The 22364-nt window shown below is 46.7% G+C and overlaps 1 protein-coding gene across 1 annotated transcript in view; it reads left to right on the forward strand.

Moving 5' to 3' along the window:
* Nucleotides 1-22364, forward strand: part of EPHX2 (epoxide hydrolase 2) — a 587345-nt gene that overhangs the window by 449615 nt on the left and 115366 nt on the right. The window contains exon 14 of the mRNA XM_078649944.1: nucleotides 10036-10075. Coding sequence (XP_078506070.1) covers nucleotides 10036-10075 — 40 coding nt within the window. The remainder of the gene's footprint in view (nucleotides 1-10035; nucleotides 10076-22364) is intronic.

Below are 22364 nucleotides of genomic sequence, written 5' to 3' on the forward strand. Positions count from 1 at the left end.
TAGTTACAGCATACCCTCTGATTGTACTGGATAAGTCTCAAACTCTGTTACCTTAAATTGTCATTCCTATCAAGACATATTGTAGTTCATGTTCTCTAACCAGTAGGTGGAAAGGTTGACTTTAATAGTTCTTCCTTGAAGCACTGTGACCCTGGACTCCAGTCTTAGTTTTCCTAAACCAGCCTGTAGGAGTGTCTCTCACTCTCTCTTGCTTTCTCTCTCTATTCTTACCGACTTGCGTAGCTGAGGCCTTCTGGTTAACTATGTTGGATTTTCGAGAATGGCTTTGGTGCACTCTGTGGCACTCCCCAGGGCTAGATGTGCTCTTCCCTGTTTATTCACTCTGATGATTCTCACCCTGCCCTCCACACCTCTACACACTCTGGTACCTAAAAAGAAAGTCTGGACCATGGCACCATCTCTTGTTCATCCTGCACCTTCCTTGACAACACCCCTGGCGCCTAGTACATTACCGTGCACAGAGTTCTTAGTACTACCACCTTTGAAGTCAGCTAAAATTATTCTTATGGTGGAATAGAAGGTCAGACCTTCGTTGAGGAATGACCTCTCTCTAAGCATTTTGCTAGGACGGAGACGTTGTTTGGATCTGATCAAGACACCCTTAAATATCGTATAGAATATGCTGACCTGATAGCCTACTTCGTCTTTCCTACTGTAATGCTTTGCTATATCCTGAGTCATAAAATTAAAATTTTCTGGATACTTAACCAGAAAGGAACTTGCCTCCTTACTCCACTGGTCTTCCAAAGAAGGAATTGACATCCTTAACACAGTGATACATAAGACTGCGAAAGCTCTCCTGGGAGCCACAGTCTAATATTTTCTTAGAAATGTAGCAGCCAGTTACTGCTAGGCACCAGGGGCCAGAAGGTTAGCTGTTCAGATAGTCTTACTCATCGTACGGCATATACCATGTCTATCAGACTATATCCATTGCTTGTCGGAATTGTCCGAACTGGTGCTGAAAGACAAATGACGGGATGAAGAAGCCCTTTTCAGATTTGGGCATTGAGGGCTTGGGCGCTTTGAAGCAGATTCTGAATTGTGGTCTGGATTCTGCAGACAAGGTAGCTCAGTCCATGGGCACAGCCGTCACACTACACTGTCGGGCGCATTCAACTGGCTTTCCTAGAGAAGTCCAGACCACATTGATGGACCTGCCCTTTGAAGGCGAGCATCTTTTCCTCTTCTTCTTCACTGAAACATTTTAAGAATAGCAAGGCTATGATGTATGCACTAGACCTGGCCTCACCAGTGAGGCCGTTTCATCAGCAATACAGGAGACGTTGGGACACCAATATCTTACAGAGGTGGGGTCTCCAATTTTTTCACCAATTGGATGACAGTAATTACGGACTGCTGGGAAATTCTGTTGATCCACAAGGGCTATGCCCTGCCCGTCCTGTTCCTGTCCCTCTCTCCAGACCGTCCTCCTTCTGACAAAACGTGGAGGTTGAGATCCCTTTCTAGCTGAACAAAATGGACATAGAGGTCCTCTGTCTCTAATAGAAAGGAGCATGGAATTCTATTCTTTCAATTCTGGATATTGGCAAACTCAAGCTGTTCATTTGGCAGGACAAGGTCAAGGTGCAGTCTGTGAGTGAACTCTTGCTGACCTTGAATGTGGGAGACAGGCTGGTGTCCCTGGAGCTCCAGGTTGCCTACTTTGATCTGCCAGTTCCCTCAGTTCACAAGTGCTGCCTAAGGTTCACCAGGGGATCCAAGCGCTATCAGTGCGTAGCTGTGCCATCAGGGCTGATGGCTGCACCTAACGTTTTGATTAAAGTGCTAACAGTTGTGGTGGCTTAAGTTAGATGGTCAGGGGACCATGCTTTTCCTGTGAGAATTTTCTCATCATGCCACTAGGTGGCGCTTCAGGGAAAGACTTCTGTGACCTAGACTCCATGATGAGCGTATATAAAAGAGGTAAGTGTATCCTAACGATGATCTCAGAGAGCAGTAAAAAACCATAACTGATTGTCCAGAAAGTAAAACATCAATTTACTGGTGCAGAAAAGTAGTTTGGGAGCTGTAGAAGGCTGTTTTTTAATTCCCAGGCATTCCTAATCCTCTTAGAAACCAGAGCCAGTCTAGATTCTGTTTCAGGGATTGCTTCCCGACTGCTGTTGCATTGTGTTCTTGTATGCCTTCCCTCAGGCTGAGAGCTGGAGAGGAGATACTTCATGGATCCGGTTAAACCTGAAGCATATGTTATTACCTCAGTCATACCCTTGTGCTCCTCAGCAAGGCTTTCTGCCGTGTTTCAAAACACTTCTGTCCACCCGTTGCTTCCTGGAATCTCCATTCACTCTTTCAAGCAGACAGATTGGGGACAGTCTTCACCTGAAGTCACTTGCATTGTGCTTCAGCAGGCTCACACCCTTTGTGTTGCAATCAGTCCCACCCTTTGTGGGCGTGAGCTTGAGGAAGGATTGGAGACTGTTTTCTGGATTCAGACTTTTTACTGTCAGTCAGCTGCCTTTAGGGGTGCGGGCTCACCACCTTTCGTTTCCAGTGGCCGGCACTGGTGATCCTGTCTTTGAGGTCGTGCAAAGAATCCTAATTCCAGACACTAGTTTTGTACCAAGAACCAAGCTGTCTTGTGCAGTGCCCCCTACATCACAGTCTTGTAATCTTTCTGCCTTACCTTCTACTTTAATATCCAGAATTTGTGTTTTTGTTTCCTTTTAGACTTATGACCAAGTATATGCTGAGTATTTCCTTGCTTCTTTACATCTGTTGCTTTTATCTGTAACCATGTTCTGAGTTCCTCTGTTGGTCCCTTGTACCAACAAGGCAATAGTTGTCCCAGTGCCTTTTGGCTACATCCTCCTAATCTGTGTTCATGTTTTCCTGTCTCAACACGGCATTGTTTTATCCCACTGGCTGTCGGATAAGCCCACTCTCGATCTCTGTGTTACTTTTCATGATTTCTCAGGTCCTGTTATTGTTTTCTTGTTGTGAATTCTTCCCTGACTTCTCTGTACCTCTCTGACATTGTGTTAGCATAATACCTGTGCTCAGTCACTGTTGTTTATTCTTTCCATTTGTCTGGATTCTACTCATGATCTTTGTCTATCCTACATTCTGATTATTCTTTCCACTCTGGTTTTCCCTATCCCAAATGTGTCCATTGTCAGCTGCAGCTCTGTATCTATTTGCAGTGTGCCCTCTAGACTGGTCTCCTGTCCAATCAGGTAATGGAAAGACTTCAGTTGTTGCATCCAGCTCCCTTGGAGTCTTATCTGTCTCCGAATTGTCAGTCTGGGTCCACATTTATACTCTCTATACCAGCAGGTCCAAAATATGACTTTGCTGTATGTATTCTGTTTAGCACAATCTGTTACCATCAATTCAAAGGGATTTCCCTAAGCTTCCTGGAGACCTCATGCCAAATGCCAGTACATACCTTCCTTTGATCAAACATCCTTACTGGGTACTCTTGCTTCTCTTTTGTCTCTTTCCTTGTCTCTGCTTTCAGACCGCTTCATTCCTCTGCAGTCCTGTGACCACAGTTTCATCTTCTGAACAGCCATTATTTATCTTCTGCTGTTGTCTTGCTTACACTTGCCTTCAGAATAACCTGTACCTCCCTTTCATCCCTGCCATTTTCATACATGAATGATTGGCTGGTAAGATGGAGACCCTGGCGTTGATCGGCGCACAATGACACTACTTCATGACTTGGGTTTTGCCATCTTCAGCAAAAAGTCCCATCTTTCTCAAACCTTGAGGTTTACCCCATAGGTGCAGTGCTGGAAATAGACTACATGATGGCCTTTCATCCTCAGGGGATCATGGCTATTCAGGAGATTATTCTGAGGTTTCTGACTTCAATGCATCTTCTGGTCCTGCAAGTCCTCACTCTGAATGATTCCCTGGGGAACACTGTAATATCCTTGCACACAGCGTGGCATGCACCACTCCCTCAGCGTTTACCTACACTGTCCATGAGCCATGTATACTTTCAGTGGCGGTTCTAGGTACACATGGCACCAGCATGACGTTGTCAACTTAGGAAGTTCAGTTGCACTGGACTCACCTTCGGTCCAGATGTGTTGCTTCTAGAATAAAGCTACTTAAAAGGACACCTTTGTGAATAATTTAATTAGCTATAAACGCCTTCATGTTCAACTTGTCTCAGGATCTGCTTTACGTGTTTCCACCCATTCCACCTCAGACAAAACTCCTGCAGAATTTCAGAGGATTTGGAACAGTTGATCCTGATCAAGCAAGATTGTGCGTGAAGAGATCTGCTAATTCAGTTTGTTAGTACTCTGCATTTGGACACTGCGTCTTCTCCCATGCAGGATTTTGAAGACAGAACAATGCCAGTGCGTACCCTTTTGTCTCCTGGATGATGTTGGAGATGTCATATAGGCTGACAGAAGCCCGCCACAGACTCCATTGATTCAAGTCCCTGGATCAGCTTTGTGCAGTGGCATGAGTCAGAAGGCTTGGATCCCTTCATATCATGCTTTTATGAAATACTTATTTCATACTGTCCCTTAAACATAGGCGGATGGCTGAGGCCACAGATAATGGTTACTTAGGAGGCCTATTTTCCATTGTGTGTGTCCCTGACTACCCATCATTGTTCAGATTACCAAGAGTGGTGTGTCTTCTGAAATATTTAGTTTATTTGTTCCCTTCCACTATGTTTATTGGTTGTCACTTTGATTTGAATTCCGTGTTGATTTACTGGAATCCACTTTTGAACTGAGGCACAGTAGATCAATTCTTCTTACTGCTGTCAGTAGAAATAACTCCAGCTCTTAGGGTTAGAGAACTTCCGGCCCACTTAGTTTGTATAACTTTCAGAGCTTTGTACCTCAACAATTTGCTCCTCCGCACCTGTCAAGCCTTCTTGCAGAAAGTAGGTTCAGTTTTTGGATACAGCTTTCAGCCTTCCATCTTTCCTCCCTCTCCCCATCCCATCAAGTAGAAGGAGTGTCTGCATAGAATGGACACTGGACTCCAGGTACATCGACTGCGCCCGACAAGAAAGAGTGGACGATCAGCTGTGTGGGAGCCAAGAAAATCACAGTGGTGACCAAACGGACCATTTCAAGTTGGGTTAAACAATGCATTAAGATCTGCATTGCCTTAGCAAAGAAAGACCATGTGGAGCGCATTTGTCCCGCCTCCATCAGGGCCATGGCTGCTTCTGTGACTCTCACCAGAGGCTTTCTGGTGGCTGACATCTGCCAGACAGTCACACAATCACCACTGCATACCTGGGTACATTACTACCTCATAACCCAAGCATATAGTAACAGATACTCTACCTGGGCTTACAGCCCAGTGAGTGCTGCTTCCCACCCCTACCGCTTGGGGGGCCTAGTTTTTGGAACTCATTTTTTTATTTCGTTTTTTCTGTTAAGGTGAGGATTTTTCCTACAGATTCCTTACTGCCCCAGTAAACTCCCATGGTATGTGCTGGTTTTGTGGCCTTAATTAAATGGGGGACGGAAGAGCCTATATTTAATGAGGTCCTACTCCCAGACTCCTCCCAGGAAGCAGTACAATGGTTAGCAACAAAGAGCTAGTTTGTCTGCCAAGTCGGCAGAAGTAGTTGCGCCATGTGGCTGGGGAACGTGTCGCTAGGAGATCTGGAGTGGCAATCCAGGTCGGATGGAGGAGGGTAGGTTTGACGGCTGTGTCTGGTCCAGAAAACAAATGTCCCTTAATGTGGTTGGGACCCTCCAATCCACCTATGAAGCCCCATACACTTCTAATTGAGGTGGATGCTGACCGGTACCCCAGCAGGGGGTACCAGCACACACTACTAGGTACTCCTCGACTAGCGAGGGTTCACCTAGCCCCGACAGGGGACACATTGATTTTTTGGTCCTGACGAAGTGCCGCTCGACAGTTGGGACAAGATGGCATAAAACATGTTGACCTCATGACACTAGTGACCTCTTTCGACTAGTAGCTATCCTGGTACCTTAGGACAAAGAGGATAGCACCACTGTTTTTACCTAGTCTTGGGGCCCATCTCTGATTAAATTGATTGTTTTTGGGTTCCAGAGCCTATTTTAAAGTCACCTTTCACCCATTAGCCTCACTACAAAACCATCCACTTGCCTTCATCATTACGGCATCTTCAGATCAAAAGATCTCCGAAAAAGCAGCGCCCAGGCCCGTCAGGAATTGCAGACGAGGAGCGCCCAATGATGAAGCAAGATACCCTAACAGGTGTGTGAGGGCATTAAAATCTGAAATACAGATCCTCTAGCATCACATACTCCAGCCACTTGGAGCAACTACTTGTGCCAACTTGGCAGAGGAACTACCCCTTTGTTGAAAAGTATTGTGCTGGTTTTGTGGCCGTCATTGATGCTGTCTCAGTTCCTGTCCTTATGCCCCGCTGGGATGAGGAAAAAGTATCAGGAACAGATATCAGCACACTGGGTCCTTTTGACATGGTGGTTAACTTCATCTCTGCCAGGCAGAGTCATGGCTGAGGCTGCATGGAACCACTTGAAGATGCTGGAGAGCAGCTGCAGGAGGAAGTGTTTTCTGCACCAGTCTGAGGCATGGATTGATATTCTTAAAGTGAGAAATCTGCAGGAAGATAAGAGATCCAGTACAAATATTATTCCCGAAGGTAAGTGATATTTTCTTAACACCTTTGGTGCTCATGAAGGCTCCCGGACGTCATTAGTCACAGTAGGCGTGTGCTCATGACGGCTTGGAGCCGTCAGAACTTTGATGCTCTGCCCACGCGCTCTTAATTCCCCGTGATTTATGACAGCCAGGAGCCGTCATGAGCATGGCAGCGCCACGCCCAGCCCTCCCACCCCCACCCGCACCACTGCGAAATTCGCACCGCGGCGAAGGGGTTAAGATTTCAATACAAAACCAAACAAGCATTTGCAATGCAATAGGTCTCGCATTTACGAGAGTTTGAGCTATTCACATTACAAATAACAATGCCTTTCATTTTTGTTTTTAAAACAAATAAAAGGCATGGTCATTTACAATGCCAATAGCTTAAAATTGCGTAAATGCGAGACCTATTGCATCGCAAAAAGATGGATTAAACTCAGATCATTGACTGGGTGTGAATGTTTCCATTGTTCATCATTCCGTCCATCAGCTGTGATGTCAAGCCAGACCATACAAACGCATGCCTGTGGACTTAAGATTCCCCAAAATGACATATAGAATGTGACAGCAGGCAACCTTTGACCCCCCCCCCTCCCCCTCCCCCCCGAAAAATAATATCACAAGAATCACCCAGTATACCAACTTGACTGTTCTGCAGCGTTTTGCTGCTCAGTGGGAAGGAACTGGAAGTCCAGAAAGGAAGCAGGCCTGTAAGAGTCTTGTCACATGTATCTTGTGTTCCTGCTGCTGTTCCCATGCCCCCGGAGATCATGGGGTGCAAAAGCTGTGCCTGGGAGGTAGCAGCTACTACCCATGGCTACCTAGAGTGTGGCTCTTGACAGCCCTTTTTCTAGAGGAACTGCCCAACATTCTACCCTAATTTCTGGCATATCCTTGAAGCGACCCCTAGTGTATTTCAACAGAAAGTGCATCGAAAGCGGAATGTTTTTCACAGGTAGCAATAAACCAGTGGCATTTGGATCATGTTATGTTCTCAAGAAGAAATACACCCTGAAATATTTCCAGCAGCGGTGTTCTAAGAAACACAACTACAGCAGAATGGCGACTGACATCAAGATGTGTCTTTGAATATTCATGCCGTATAATTCCAGTGCCCACTGTTCACATTCACTGCCATTAATCACCTAAACGTGACTATAGCAGCAAAAACTAACAGCTCTGATGTCACATCAGAGTAAAGTATAAGTGAAAGCGCCCTAGCATGACGTCATAGTGCAGGCAGTCTCTTTGATGCGATCTCCCTCATCCCACAGGCTCCACGTTGGCATGACATCAGAGGCGGGGCAGTTTCTTTCATGCGATCTGTCATTCCCCCAAACCGCACACTGAGGTGACAGTGCAGGTAGTGTCTTTCATGCGGTTTATCGCACCCCGCAGAGTGCACCCTGGCATGACATCATAGTCTCTTCTAGCGGTCTCTCTTATCTTCCACAACCAGTCGGTCTCCACAAATCACAGTGTGTGCTGGATGGGCAGCTGTTGCATCACCCTCTAGCTAATGGTATATTAATAATTGCCCCGCCTCCCCCACCACGTTCCACACTTCTGCTGTAGGCGAGAAACTGGGAACATTTTACGTGTGACAGATGTGCTTGCAAGTGCCCTAAATGCCAAATTAATGTCTAGTAGGAGCAGGAGCACAGAAAGGAGGTAAACTCAAAACTACAGAGCACATCTGTATTATGGGGAGTAAATGTGGTCAGAGCAAAGAATTAGTGAAGCTCTGTAGAAAGGAATCACCTCCGATTTTTTTACTCGTCGTGCTGTCTGTGAACGGAGTAAAAGTTGCAGCGAAGCTCGGGTGCATTATATGGTTTCGGTAGCCAACATAGTATGTACTCTGTTGTGTTGAAAAGCTGAAGGTGCTGGGGTTAATAAGAATTGGCACCGGAGGGTGCAGCCTGTGTGGGCTTGAAGAGCACTGACCCCCCAGTGTCGGTCTCTATGCCCTGGCTGGAGCTGAAAACGTGCTCGAGGGAGAGGTGGGGGGAGGAAGCGACAGGAGCTGGGGGAGAGGGTACACCGAGCAGGAGGAAGGGAAGGCTAAGAAAGCAAGCTGGGTCAAGGAAGGGGGAGAAAAGGAGCGCTGGGACGTGGAATACATGTACGTAGAAAGGCTGTGTTTGCGGGGAGAGAGAGGGGAGGTGCTGGTGTGGGAGGGGGAGGTGCTGGTGTAAGAGAGGGGAGGTGCTGGTGTGGGAGGGGGGAGGTGCTGGTGTAGGAGGAGGAGTGCTGCTAGGGCAAGGCTGTGTTTGCGGGGAGGTGCTGGTGTGGGAGGGGGAGGTGCTGGTGTGGGAGGAGTGCTGCTAGGGCAAGGCTGTGTTTGGGGGAGAGAGAGGGGAGGTGCTGGTGTGGGAGGGGGGAGGTGCTGGTGTGGGAGGGGGGAGGTGCTGGTGTGGGAGGAGTGCTGCTAGGGCAAGGCTGTGTTTGCGGGGAAAGAGAGGGGAGGTGCTGGTGTGGGAGGAGTGCTGCTACGGCCTGGGGGAAGCTGGCTGGGGAGGGGGAGGAGAAATGCTAGTTTATGGCCCAAAAGCGCGTGCCTGTGGCCACGTGAACTTCATGAAAACGCCAGCAAAAAGCTGGTGGTTTCATGAGGATTTTGAGCACTTGAATTCTCGATCCCTCAATGCGCTTGCGCGCATTGTAGGTCACGAGACCTAAAAACGACTGAAATTCCTCAGTCATGTGACAGCCATCCCAGTGCATTGGTCAGGATGTCTAGCATCATTTCACAGATGTCATTACAAATTATATATTGAATGTCATCACTGGTGACATCACATATGCTTTGGTGATATCTCATACAAGACAGGAGAGGCAGATGCAGTAGAATGTGTAAAGGTTTCTCCTCGGAGTAACACCAACCCTCTTACACCTTCAGCCTATTCCACTCCCAGCAACCTCAACATTTTGCCTTGAACCTGATTTTATGTGAATATGTTCTTTATGCGGGAGACAAGAAGCCATATATCTAATGTATGGAAGAAAAGTGGCGCAGCGGCCAGGGTTCCTGACTTAGGACCACGGGGTTCACGGTTCGATCCCCGGCGCCGGCGGCATGTTAGCCCAGCACCATGTGACTCTGGGCAACAGCTTGCTTAATCTTCTTGATGTCCCCCAGCGCCGGGACACCTCTCCGGAGGTAGCTGTGCGCTTTACAAATGCTGGTATTTCGTATACTGGAGATAGAGTGGGTGTTTGGGGGTGTCTCAGGAGTCTGCTTGTCCATGACTATCCCCAATCTAAAATATTTGTTCAAGTATCACCTCTAGATAAGGAATTTCCGTTATACTAACCAAGCCCTGTTTATGCCTTGATAATTTAAACTCTAACAATGTATATTATAATGTAAAGATTTTTTTTTATTTTTTATTTCAGTTATCTGAAAAGTTTGATACTTCGAACGTTTGTAAAAGAGGTAAGTGTATCCTAACGATTATCTCCGAGTGCAGTAAAAGCCTATTACTGTTTGCCCATTGAGTAAAACAGCATTTTTTTGTTGAAGAAAAGTCATAAACGGAACTAATAAAAAGTGAATCACTTAACAGTAAAGGAGCATGCTGCTGTCTCCCATGCAGAGGTAGAAGACGTGCATGTGAATACAACAAGATGTTATTTATACGGAAGGAGTTAAGAAAATGTGTTTGTGTGCATGCGTGCAATGCTCTTTACTTAAGCACAGTGTCTGCAATTTAGTAAACTATTGTTTTAGGAATGTTGTGAGAAACTGTACCATAGTTACGAAAACATTTACCCCAAAATGCATGGATGACATTTTTTGTCATTGGGGCGGATGGCTCTTTTATATGGACTTTTTATTCGGCACTTCACTCTCCCGTGCAGCGGACGCGCACGGCGGATCGCCGGCGGGTCGCCAAAGGCGAGCCCGTCCGCGCTGGTCCGTCGCCAGGAGCCGGGACCTCTGGTTGAGAGGTGCGTAAATGCCTCCCTATGCTCGTGAGGAGCTGTTCGCTCTTAGGAGCTATGCGAGATGCAGGGCTCATATGTGGCACCCCGGTTCTCTATGCGCACAATGCGACCAATGTGGCTTCAAGGCCTCAGAGGGTCACTTGATGCCAACAGCCAAAGTCTTGGGGGTCAACGATTCCACTAAATTGAATGTAGTGAGTTTAAACTGTAGGTCCCTAGTGAAACACTATGAAGATGTCCATGAGCTACTTATCGACCACTCCCCTGACCTCCTGTTTTTGACAGAGACTTGGACTACTGCTGACACTCCAGCTGTTCTAACCCTGGCTCTTCCTCCAGGCTACCTGGTCTGTGCCCAGAACAGACCCACGGGAAGGGGCGGTGGTATTGCGATAATTTTTAAAAGTATATATATTTGTACCCTTAATCCCACATGCGTAGCTAATTGTGAGAGTGCGACATTTAAGGTGAGGGTTTTTGATACTTTTACCCTTACGGGTTTGTTGGTATATCGCCCTCCTGGGCCAGTGAGCGCCTTTCAGGACTCACTGGTGTCGTTCATCTCGGCGCTAGCTCTTCGATCAGCAAACTTCACTGTGTTGGGGAACCTCAACCTTCACCTTGAGCGTCGTGACGCACCCTCTATCCAAAAATTCCTAGGTGAGCTGGAGGCATGTCAGCTGATTCAGCTAGTCAATGGGCCATCACATCAGGCAAGTCATCTTCTGGACCCAGTATTCACTAACATCCAGGAAGTTAAAATCACTACTCCTAGCCCCCTTAGCTGGACCGACCATTTCCCAGTTTGTATTTCAATTGAGATCCCAGCAGGCCGCAGGGATGCGTCTCCCCCTTTACGGTGGAGACGCCCGTGGAATAAACTGGATAATGGCCTGTTTGAAACCAGCTTCAAGGTATCTTGCCCAGTCTGGCCTAGTAATATCGATGAGGCCGACATAGCCTATAGGGAATGGATTAATGAGTCGCTTGACCATTTTATCCCTATCAAACTATCAAGGCCTAAGCGTGTGCAATCCCACCAGTGGTACTCTGAGGCTCTTGCTGATAAAAAAAGGCAATGTAAGCTATTGGAGCGTACTTGGAGACGATCATATGATCATGTGGCTAAAACCAACTTTCGATCTGCCACTAAAGAATATCATAAACTCATTAAATCATCTAAAGCGAAGTACTACTCTGACCTGATCAACTCCAGTACCAACCGCTCCAAAACTATCTTTGCATTATTGAAGGATCTGACCAAGGCTCCGGAAGGTCCAGGTAATTTGATAGCATCTGATGCACAGTGCGAAGAGCTGTCCTGTTTTTTCCTGGACAAAATAAAAGGGATTTATAACTCTCTACACTCGGATGGCCATACTATGGCTCCTAGCCCCACCTTAGGTCTCATTTCTTCTTGGTGCCCGCTTCAAACCTTACCATCTATCGAACTGATAGAGATGGAATCTCTGGCTTCCGGGATTAAGTCAGGTTCCCCGGATGACCCGGTAAAACCTGATCTATTTAGAGCGTTCCAGGAGACCATTTTGCGGTAGGGGCTAAAGCTGATTAATAACTCTCTTCAGTCAGCAGCCGTCCCCAAATCCTGGAAACATGCCAAGGTAGTTCCCCTCCTAAAGAAGCCAACGCTAGACCCCGCTAGGCCGGAGAGTTACCGACCGATTTCCCTACTTCCATACCTTGCTAAGATTATGGAAGCTCATGTAAATTCCATTCTGATCACTCATCTGGAATCCAATGGAATTCTGGATGAGTCTCAGAATGGTTTCCGTGCCAAACACAGTACGGAATCGGCTCTACTGTCGGTCACGGAATATCTAAGGGAGGTGCAGGACCAGGGCGAGACCTCGTTTGTGATTCTGCTGGACTTGAGTGCGGCCTTTGACACGGTCTCCCACAGGATCTTGTTAGAGCGACTGTGGGAGATCGGAGTCAGAGGGAGTGCCTTGGACTGGTTCGCGTCTTTTCTATCAGACCGTTCCTTCCAGGTACATGCCCCGCCGTTCTCGTCCCGTAGGCACTCTGTGGAGTGTGGGGTCCCGCAGTGCTCTGCGCTTAGCCCCACATTGTTTAATGTGTATGTCCGCCCCCTGGCAGTTTTGGCACGAGATCGTGGAATCAGGCTGGTATCGTATGGTGACGATACTCAGCTTGTTTTCACTATCTCTAAGGACACTGAGCTAGACCAAATCAAATTCCAGGAATACATCTTGGCCATCTCTAACTGGCTGTCCCAGAACTGTCTCCAGTTAAACTCCTCCAAAACAGAGGTACTTGTCATAGGCAAGGAAACCCAGAGTTGGAACCATCATTGGTGGCCCTCCATATTAGGACCTCCACCTATTCCTAAGGAGGTTGTAAAAAATCTGGGTGTGATGTTGGACAGCTCGCTCTCTTTAGAGTCTCATGCCAAAAAAGTGGCGGGCACCTGTTATGGCCGCTTGCGTGCTCTTAAACCCATTCTTGGCTTCTTTGAGCCTCCCACTCGTCAGGTCATAGTCCAGGCGGTAGTCTTATCCCATCTAGACTACTGCAATGTTCTCATGCTGGGCTCTAGCCTGACAGTGATTAATAGACTATAAAGAGCTCAGAATGCGGCTGCCCGTACTCTGTTTGCCTTGCCTAAAAACTGCCATATTTCCCCGATTCTTAGACACTTGCATTGTTGCCTATAAAACAACGCATCCAATTTAAAACTCTATGCATTACTCACAGAATCCTGTATGGCTCCGGTCCACGAATTCTGCAGGGACTTTGTACCCTCTATGCCCCCACCCGCACCCTCCACTCAGCGGATCTATCCCTTGCTGGCACAATCAAAATCCGGAGAAGTAGAGCCGGTGGCCGCTCTTTCAGGTACCTCGCCCCGAGGCTATGGAATTCGATCCCCCTAAAAGCCCAGTCCACCTCGAATCACATGCTCTTCAGAAAACAGATTAAAACTTGGCTGTTCTCCTCTATCTAGCTTTCTCTCACTGGCCGCGTTATTGCATTTCTTGTTATGTCCATAAGCGCTGGGACGCCCCATTGCTGGGGTAGCCATGCGCTATACAAGCAAAATTAACATAACATAACATAACCTTTGTTTGTTTTCTGGACCTGTTTTTAGGTTTCATCTGCAAAGCGCTGAGCTTGTGAAATCTATTGTATTCAATATAAATCTCAGAAGGGGTTTACATCCCGCCACCTTGCTTCCTTTCTTTTAATTGGTTTCTCTGTGCCTGTCCCTTACTTTTCCTCTGTTTCTATTGGCTGTAGCATACTATTTCTTCCTGTTCCTCTTGTGTTTCTCTGATCAGTGGCCCAAGTACTGTATCCATCCACTTTGTGGATTTTTTTTTTTAAAGCTGTTCTTGCACAGTGCTTGCTCTTTGCTTGTTTTTTACTTTTTGCCAAGTGCATGGCTTTCTTCATCACTCTTGTTGCTCCCCCCCTTTTCCCTCCTCTCATGCATCACTTTCATGACAACCATCAACCATCTCAACACATCCCCTTCTCGGCCCTTGTTGTGAGACTGCTGCCATCTTGGAGTCAGGCTGCATTCGCACTAATTATAACTCAGGAGACAACAGTGCTCTGGGAGTGATTATTGGCTGTGATTGTGCTGTGTGTCCAGGGCTGCGTTTCAGTGAGTATTATCTTCCATGTGCACTTGTAGTACTGGATGCCGCAGCACAGTGCTTGCCCTGTGCTTGTTTCTGCTAAGTACATGGCTCTCTCCGTCCCTCATGTTGCGCCTCACCTCTTTTCCCTTCTCCCATGCACCACTTTAATGCAGGGGGCGAGTCCAGACACTTCTATTCAGAGAGGGAGGCGCCTCCTAGTTACTAACAAGCATTTGCAAGGCAATAGGTCTCGCATTAGGAAAGTTTGAGCTATTGGTATTGTAAATTAAATTTTTTTTATTTATGTGTTGGTTTTGAAAATAGCGAAATTAATAGCTTTGTCATTTACAATGTCAATAGTTTTAAGTTTCGCAAATGTGACACCTATAGCATTTCTAATGCAATATGTGTTGTATTTACGTGACTTAGATGTATTGATATTGCACATAACAATGGCTTTTTTTTTTAAAAATAATTAATACTTAAAAGTTATTGTAATTTATAATGGCAATAGCTTAAACTTTTGTAAATAACTTTTATGAAGATTATGTTCAGTGTATTTTATTATGACGAAAATACAAGACACGAGTGAAATATTAACATCTTTTTGTGACATTTGTAATAAAGCTTGAAACATTGAGAGAACACATTTGAACCAGTTGTTGTTGAATGGTTGTACAGATTGATGCTGTGGTGGCGCTGAGTGATGTTGTGGTGGCGACGAGTGGTGCTGTGGCGTTCAGTGATGCTGTGGTGATGCGATAGATAGAGTGAGGGCGATAGATAGATAGAGTGAGGGTGACAGATAGAGTTAGGGCGATAGATAGATAGAGTGAGGGCGATAGTTAGAAGCGTGCACTGACGTCCGGTGGTGTGTGTGTGTGAATGGTGAAATTGTTCACTGACTGCTGGTGGTGTGTGTATGCCTGGTGAAAGTGTGTACTATGTCTGTTGGTGTGTGCCTGGTGGAAGCGTGCACTGACGGCTGGCGGTGTCTGTGTCCGGTGAAAGCGTCCACTGATGGCTGGTGGTGTTTGTGTGTGGTGAAAGCGTGTGCTGATGACTGATGGTGTCTGTGCGTGGTGAAAGTGTGCACTGACGGTTTCGTTTTCAGTGTAGTTGTGTGTGTGTTTGTTGCGTTTGTGTTTGTATGTGTGGTTGTGTGTGTGGTTGTATGTGGTTGTGGGTGTGTGTGTGTGGTTGTGTTTGTGTGTGTGGTTGTGTTTGTGTGTGTGGTTGTGTTTGTGTGGGTGGTTGTGTTTGTGTGGTGTTGTGTGTGTGGTGTTGTGTGTGTGGTTGTGTGTGTGGTTGGGTGTGTGGTTGCACTGTAAGGCATTCGCGAGCGTGGCTATGCTAGAGTTCACACCTTTCAGTGAGAGGCTTTGGGGTAGAGGTGTGCCAGAAAAAAACTCATAAACGCCAGATTGCAGGATAATGTGTACTAAAATAGATCAGCCTAACAAAAGTTTGTAAAAGACAATACATAAAAAAATAGTTGTCTAACAATTAGGTGGGTCGGATGGTGGTGTGTCTGCCTGCTAGAAGCGTGCACTGATGGCTGGTGGTGTGTATGCCTAGTGGAAGCGTGCACTGACAAACGGTGGTGTGTGTGCCTGGTGGAAGCATGCAAATAAAGCTGGTGTTGTGTATGCCTGGTGAAAGTGTGCACTGACAGCTGGAGGAGTGTGCCTGTTAAAACGTGCACTGGCAGCTGGCGGTGTGTGTCTGCCTGGTGCAAGCGTGCACTGACGGCTGGTGGTGTGTGTCTATGGAAGCATGCACAAACAGCTAGTAGTGTGTGTGCATGATGGAAGCATGCACTGACTGGTGATGATGCCATTTGGACCTTCTGAAGTATTTAGCCATGCAGCACATTATCCTGGGTGCTACACCATCTACTGTTACTTCAGGTGCATTGGTTAACGACCACACACCCAAGGATGGGCTTCCGTGCTTTTTAATGAAAACATGAAAAATTTGTGCACGTGTGTCATGTGAAACAAGGGCTCCTAATGCATCAGCAGCGAGACCCCCAATGATGTTGTATTGTGTAGAAAAATATGTTTTTTAAAAATGCAAAATTTGCACTTTTATGTAAATCCTGTGTTTCTTTTTACCCCTAGCAACATACACTACAGTTTGTGAAGCCTGAACTTTAGTAGGTGATGGGGGGAGGCAGGGTGTGTAGAGATTTGCAGATAGTGTCATGAGGCTTTGGTTTTACGAGGGAGGTGAAGGCCTGGTGGCCTGGGTTGGAAAGTGGGGATGGATTGAATGGGAGGCGGTGCCATTGAGTTGTGGCGAGTGCAGGGTGGGGGCCACGCTCTGTAGGATTTGGAGGAGTGTTTGGGGTGGGGGGATTGTTTGTAGTGTTGAGCAAGGGGGAGCCATGGTTTGAATGGATGGTTGAATGATGTAGGGTGTGACTAGAAACACCTAAATGGTGCTATTAGAAGCGCTGTCTCCATAGTGCAGGATGTCCAGCGTGAGTTTAAGAGGTCCGCACAGCGCCAGATGTCTGCTTGATATAACATATGCTGCGATATTATGATCTGTGTGCTTAGGGCGACGTTGGCTGGAATATGCTGTATCCTTTTGTTGTATTTTATTACTGAAGCAGTAGATTGGGGGGGGGGGGGGGTGCATTTCCTTCCTTTCACTAGGGCCCATAAGAACACTCTGGCCATATACTAGAAACGCGCAGTATCATCTGAGGTTGAAGGGGTTTAGGTGGCGTGAATAAATGAGGAAGAAGACACAGTGTTACATGCTGTTGGTCCAATCAGATAATGGGACGGACTAGATACAGTTGAAAAATGCGTAAAATAGAACAATTGAAGGAGCTAAAGCAGGAGTAGAGGAAACAAAGGGAGCTGGTAATGAAACGTCACAATGGGTGCACAGTCGTTAACTTGATGTTTTTGTTGTGCTGGACTTTCTCTTGTGTTTTCAAGCGCTGTAAACAATGTGTCTTACAGCTACAAAAACTGTGACATTAAAACACCAATGACGGGGACAGAAAGAGTTCATGGAGTGGGGCTGGGGGTGCATAAAAGCTTATATTGTTGACAGCAGGAGCGACGAGATAAAGAAGAGTTGGAATATGGAGGGGTTCGAACGGAAAGCTGAAATGGCAGGGTAGAAAATGTGGCAGGATAAGGTGGTGCCCAAAAAGGGTAAAGCACTGAGAGCACGAATGACAAGAAATGTATTGGGTGGGTGAGGGGTGGGGAGGAGGTGTTACACAGTTAAACAAAAAGTGATGACATCCAGTGAGAAAAATAAGGAATGAACCGTGTGAAATTAGAGAAATATACTAGACTTTCAAGGATGCGAGTCAGGGTGGTAGAATGGTGAATTAATGCATCTACACTGCGTGCAGCCTTTAGGTAACAGATTCAAAACCCAGCATGTCCTATCGGCCACGTACCCTCCGAGCCTCAATGCAAGGCCCACGGCTAACGGGAGGCATTCTAATACAACTCATACCAAGCGTTAAGAAGCAGAATCAATTTTGTAATTTGTAATTTGTAGGGGTATTTATAAAGCGCAGCGTTCGCTCCGGAAGGAGCTTCATGGCGCTGGATTTCCAGGTAGGGGATCGAAACATTTCGTAGTGGCTGTGGGAATTATATGGCTGCCTTGGTGTAGTCATCCGGAAGGTTAAAAATCCAAGTTTTTAGCAGTTTTCTGAAGGGTTTTTCTTGAGTTTGGTGTCTGAGATTTTTGGGCATGAGGTTCCAGGCTTTTGTGGCTAAGAAGCTAAGGGTTTTTCCACCTTTTGTCTTCATGTTAAACCTGACTGGTAGGATGAGGTTGTCATGGGAGGAGCGGAGGGATCTACTCGGGTTGTAGTGGGGGAAGCGTCGGGTAAGGTATTTAGGGCCGGATTTATTGAAAGCCCGGAAGGCGACAATCAGCATCTTAAAAAATATTCTTTTGTGAAGTGGGAGCCAGTGCAAGGATCTTGTGATAACAAGCGCTGTATAACAAGTAAATAAAGGCTCACGAGAGCGAGGCCAGCAAGGTCGGGAGCGAATTCCTTTGAAGTCTGATGGGGGGGGCGGAGGAGCGGGGGAGCGGCTTTCATTGAAGTCTGATGCCGAGGTTCAGACAAATGGTGGTGTGCGAGCGGATTCCTTTCAAGTCTGATGGGGGGGGGAGCAAATGGTGAGCGTGCGCCCGGCGCACAAGCACTGGCCATAATCCACATTCCAAAGCCTTCTGGCAGCCTTTCCTGGAGCTCCTACATAATTCTCGACGGAGCAATGCGCAAGCGCATTGGCTCAGGGAGACCTAAAAACAGAGGCACTTGTCAACAGATGTTTATCCTCTGCTTAGCAGGCAAATCCGTGTGTTTCAGCCCGCTGCTAGGCACAGGGTAATGTGCTCCGCCCGACCCCAGTCCGGGTGGCACCGTCCTGGCTGGCACCACTGCAAAGCCTGGTTGGGGCTGACGGGTTGAATTCATAGCCTCTCGACTAGCTGCAGCTCGTCTGCCTCTCTCCACTCCTGCACCTGACAACCTGGATACTGCCCTTGAAACCTTCCAGCTGTGGCCTGCCCCATTGTACTATGGGCTGGGCCAGTACCTGCCCTGCCTCCCACTATGGCGCATTCTCCTCCCTAGGATCAGCTTGGCTGCCCACTCCTGCTCTGTCCTTCCATAGGGAGTATTCACCTCCCACTCCTGCTGTCTTCTGTGTCCTTTTCACTCCCAAGCCAAGGCTCTCCTCCCTCTCCTGCACCTTCTTCACTTCATTCACTCCTTCACTCTCCTCCCCGTGGAGGTTTAATCCCCCACTCTTGCTGTCTCGTCCACCCTTCTCACCATGGAATATTCCCCTCCCTCTTCAGGGTTCTTCTCCCTCCCCAGCACGTTTTTCACTCTTCCCTGTCCCTCACCTTCCTTGCTTTCCGGCACCTTCTTCACCGTGCTATCCCACCCCCCAATAGGACTCCTTTCTTGGACCACCCAGCACTAGTCTGTGTAACCCCATCAGCTGTATCTATAGCCTCCTCACACTAGGGATTGCACTTTCACACTTAGTGCTTTTCTTTTCTCTCACTAAATGTTCATCCTTTTGTGCACGCTTCGCCCCACGCTGCTACATTTGCTTGCTGCTACTCCACTATCTTTTACACATTCCACTGCCTAACCAGGAAATCACCCCCTCCCCTGCCATTACACCCTTTTACATTGCAATACATCAGCTCCTGGACAATCTGACATACTTTACTGTCCCTCCACTTCCTGCACACTTTTACACGTCTGTACTTATCAATGGCATTAAAATATTCGAAGAACACTGCTCTACACAGTCACCCTAATTGAGCTGCAAGCAGTCAGATACTGCTCATCCACCACTCACACAGTGCTGACTCTGCACTTGCACACCATTGACATACCTCTCACCCAGCACTCACATCCCTCTCACACTCCACCTACACCTCTCACCCTGAACTCAAACCGCTCATCCTGCACTTATACTATTGACATAACGCTCACCCTATACTCGCGCACCTCTTACCTTATACAGGGTAACATCTCTCACCCTGTGCACGCACACAGTTCGCATTCTGCACTGAACACACATCAATCACCATGCATGGAGGCACTTTCACCCTGCACTCCGAAACTTTCAACCTTCATTCATGCAACACTCACCCTGCACAGAGGACACTCACACCATTCTTCCTGCAGTCATACACTGCTCCCACACCTCTTAACTTATTATTAATCCCATAGGCGAAACCTAATGCATTTACCAATGCTTTTTTAATGGCTGTTTTTGTTCTCGTTTTCCGATTCCTTACTGCTTATCACAGTTTTCCCCTCTGTGCACTTCCTCTACCTACAAGAGAACAAGCTCTCCAAAGTCCAAAGTGAACAAAACAAGGATGGATAACATTGGCCCTGAACACTAGACCTGTTCTTACAGGGTGACTTCCTCATAGTGTAATAATTCAGCAGAGCACCATCTCCAGATACCAGCCATTCTTTGTAGCAGGGAATGCACCTGCCACATAGTGTATGGTCTGCCCTAGCAAGTGACCCTACTCTTTATCTACACTTAGTAGGTAAGAGATTTACTGAAGTCTGGGTCCCAGGCCCACCAGTATACAGATCATCCTCCCAGCTAAGGTGGACTGCCTTCTTCCCAACAAGGCACAATATTGGCTTGTGCCTTGAAGACCTTGACTGATGTACTGACGTCATCAGCATTCAGGTTCACTGTCCACAAGAGTGATTCATGTCTATCTCAATGTGGCTGTAGTTATACAACTACTACACGCACCCAAGTTGCCCCCAGAAGAGGCCCTAGACAACCACTGAATCTCCACCCTGCTCGTAATTACAAAGCTTCTAATGATTCTCTGCCAGGCTGATTTGTATGGTTTCAACCCTGGTCATTAGAAAGGCTGTGGTGACTAATGAATGGTGTGATAAGTGATGTCACCAATTGATGATCGATATTTTTGATTTTCATTGCACTTTTGGGGGATATTATGCCAGGGATACGACAGTACAACTTGAGCACAAAACACCAACATTTAGCCAAACATGGGCACTTTAGAGGAACAAGATGGCATTGTTTAGCTCTGTTGATGCAGTTAGGGTATGGGATTGCCTATGATCACCATTAAATGTCTGCAGGTACCTCTGTTGGCTTTGATGTATCTGCAGCTTTTCAGCTGCATTTGATCACCGTGAGCACTCTGCCGGTTGTCCTTAGATTTGCTGCACGTCTATTACCCAACAGCGGTACAACAGCCGTGTGTTTTCATATAAACTCTATGGGCATATCTGATAGCGGACAGTGGAGTCACAGCCTTTCGAATGCTTATAGCAACTGTAATGACAGTAATAGAGTGAACAGTGATGCCCTTGATAATGTAATGGGTAATAATTTATTTATTTTGAGAGTTTTATATAGCGCGAACAAGATCTTTGCAGATAACAGAGCGCTTTACAAAGGCAGGTGGAGGGTAGGGGAACAAGGGGGCATAGTAGGGAGGTAGATCAACAAGATCATGTACATAGCACCAATATAGTATATAACAAAGTACCAATATAACGTATAGTACAGGTATGAGGTAGCAGGCATAGTTGGAGCGTAGGTCATCAACAAGTTCATGTACATAGCACCAATATAGTATCTAACATAGTACCCATATAACGTATAGTACAGGTATGAGGTAGCAGGCATAATTGGAGCGTAGGCCAACCACACGCTGTAAATAATACAGAGTAATATTATTATACAAAATAGTATGTATAGTACGCATAGTACAGGTATGAGGTAGCAGTGCATAGTTGGATCGTCGGCCATCAGAACGCTGTAAAAATAAGAAGGACTAAAATACGTCAAAGCACACGTGCATAGGAATATATAGGCAATATCATAACACCATACTAGTAATACTGTTCTTAATGTAAATCAAGCGAATTTGTTCAAGTGTATTTAGCCATAAGGATACTTTTGACTTCTTTCTTAAAAAGAAGGGAGGAAGAGATGAGCCTCATTTCAGGAGGAAGTGCGTTCCAGATCCTGGGCGCCATGCCAGAGAAGGAGCGTTTGTAGGTTTTTTCCTTCCGGAATCTTCGCGGTTTCAGCAGAAGATTGTTCGTGCTCCTGGTAGTTCTGGACCCACCAGAGATTGTCAACTTATGAGTGAGGTAGCTGGGTGATTTCAAGTGTATAGCCTTGTGCGTCATGCAGGCAATTTTCAGCTGAATTCTGGCTTCCAGAGGCAGCCAGTTCAAGGCTTTGAAGTCAGGAGAGATATGCGAATGCTTTTTTGATCCAGTGATGAGTCTTGCAGCCGCATTTAGTGACGCTCTTAGGGGTGCAGTTGTCGTTAGGGGGAGGCCGCAGAGGGCCACGCTGCCATAGTCTATGCGAGGGATGACTAGAGCTTGTACTGCTGTTTGGAAGTCTTTTGCTGGGAGGAAGGGTTTCAGTTTTCTCAAGGTGTTTATTTGGAGGTTCGCCCCCTTAGTAGCCTTGCTGATATGCTGCTGCATGCTGAGGTTGGTGTCTAGTGTTATGCCTAGTGATTGAGTGCTGTTAGGTGCTTAAGCCATGTTTGTGCGGAAGATATTTTCGTAGGAGGTGAGATTAGGAGGAACTCAGTTTTCATAGCATT

This window comes from Lissotriton helveticus, chromosome 6 (assembly GCF_964261635.1).
Source record: "Lissotriton helveticus chromosome 6, aLisHel1.1, whole genome shotgun sequence".
NCBI classification, from domain to species: Eukaryota; Metazoa; Chordata; class Amphibia; order Caudata; family Salamandridae; genus Lissotriton; species Lissotriton helveticus.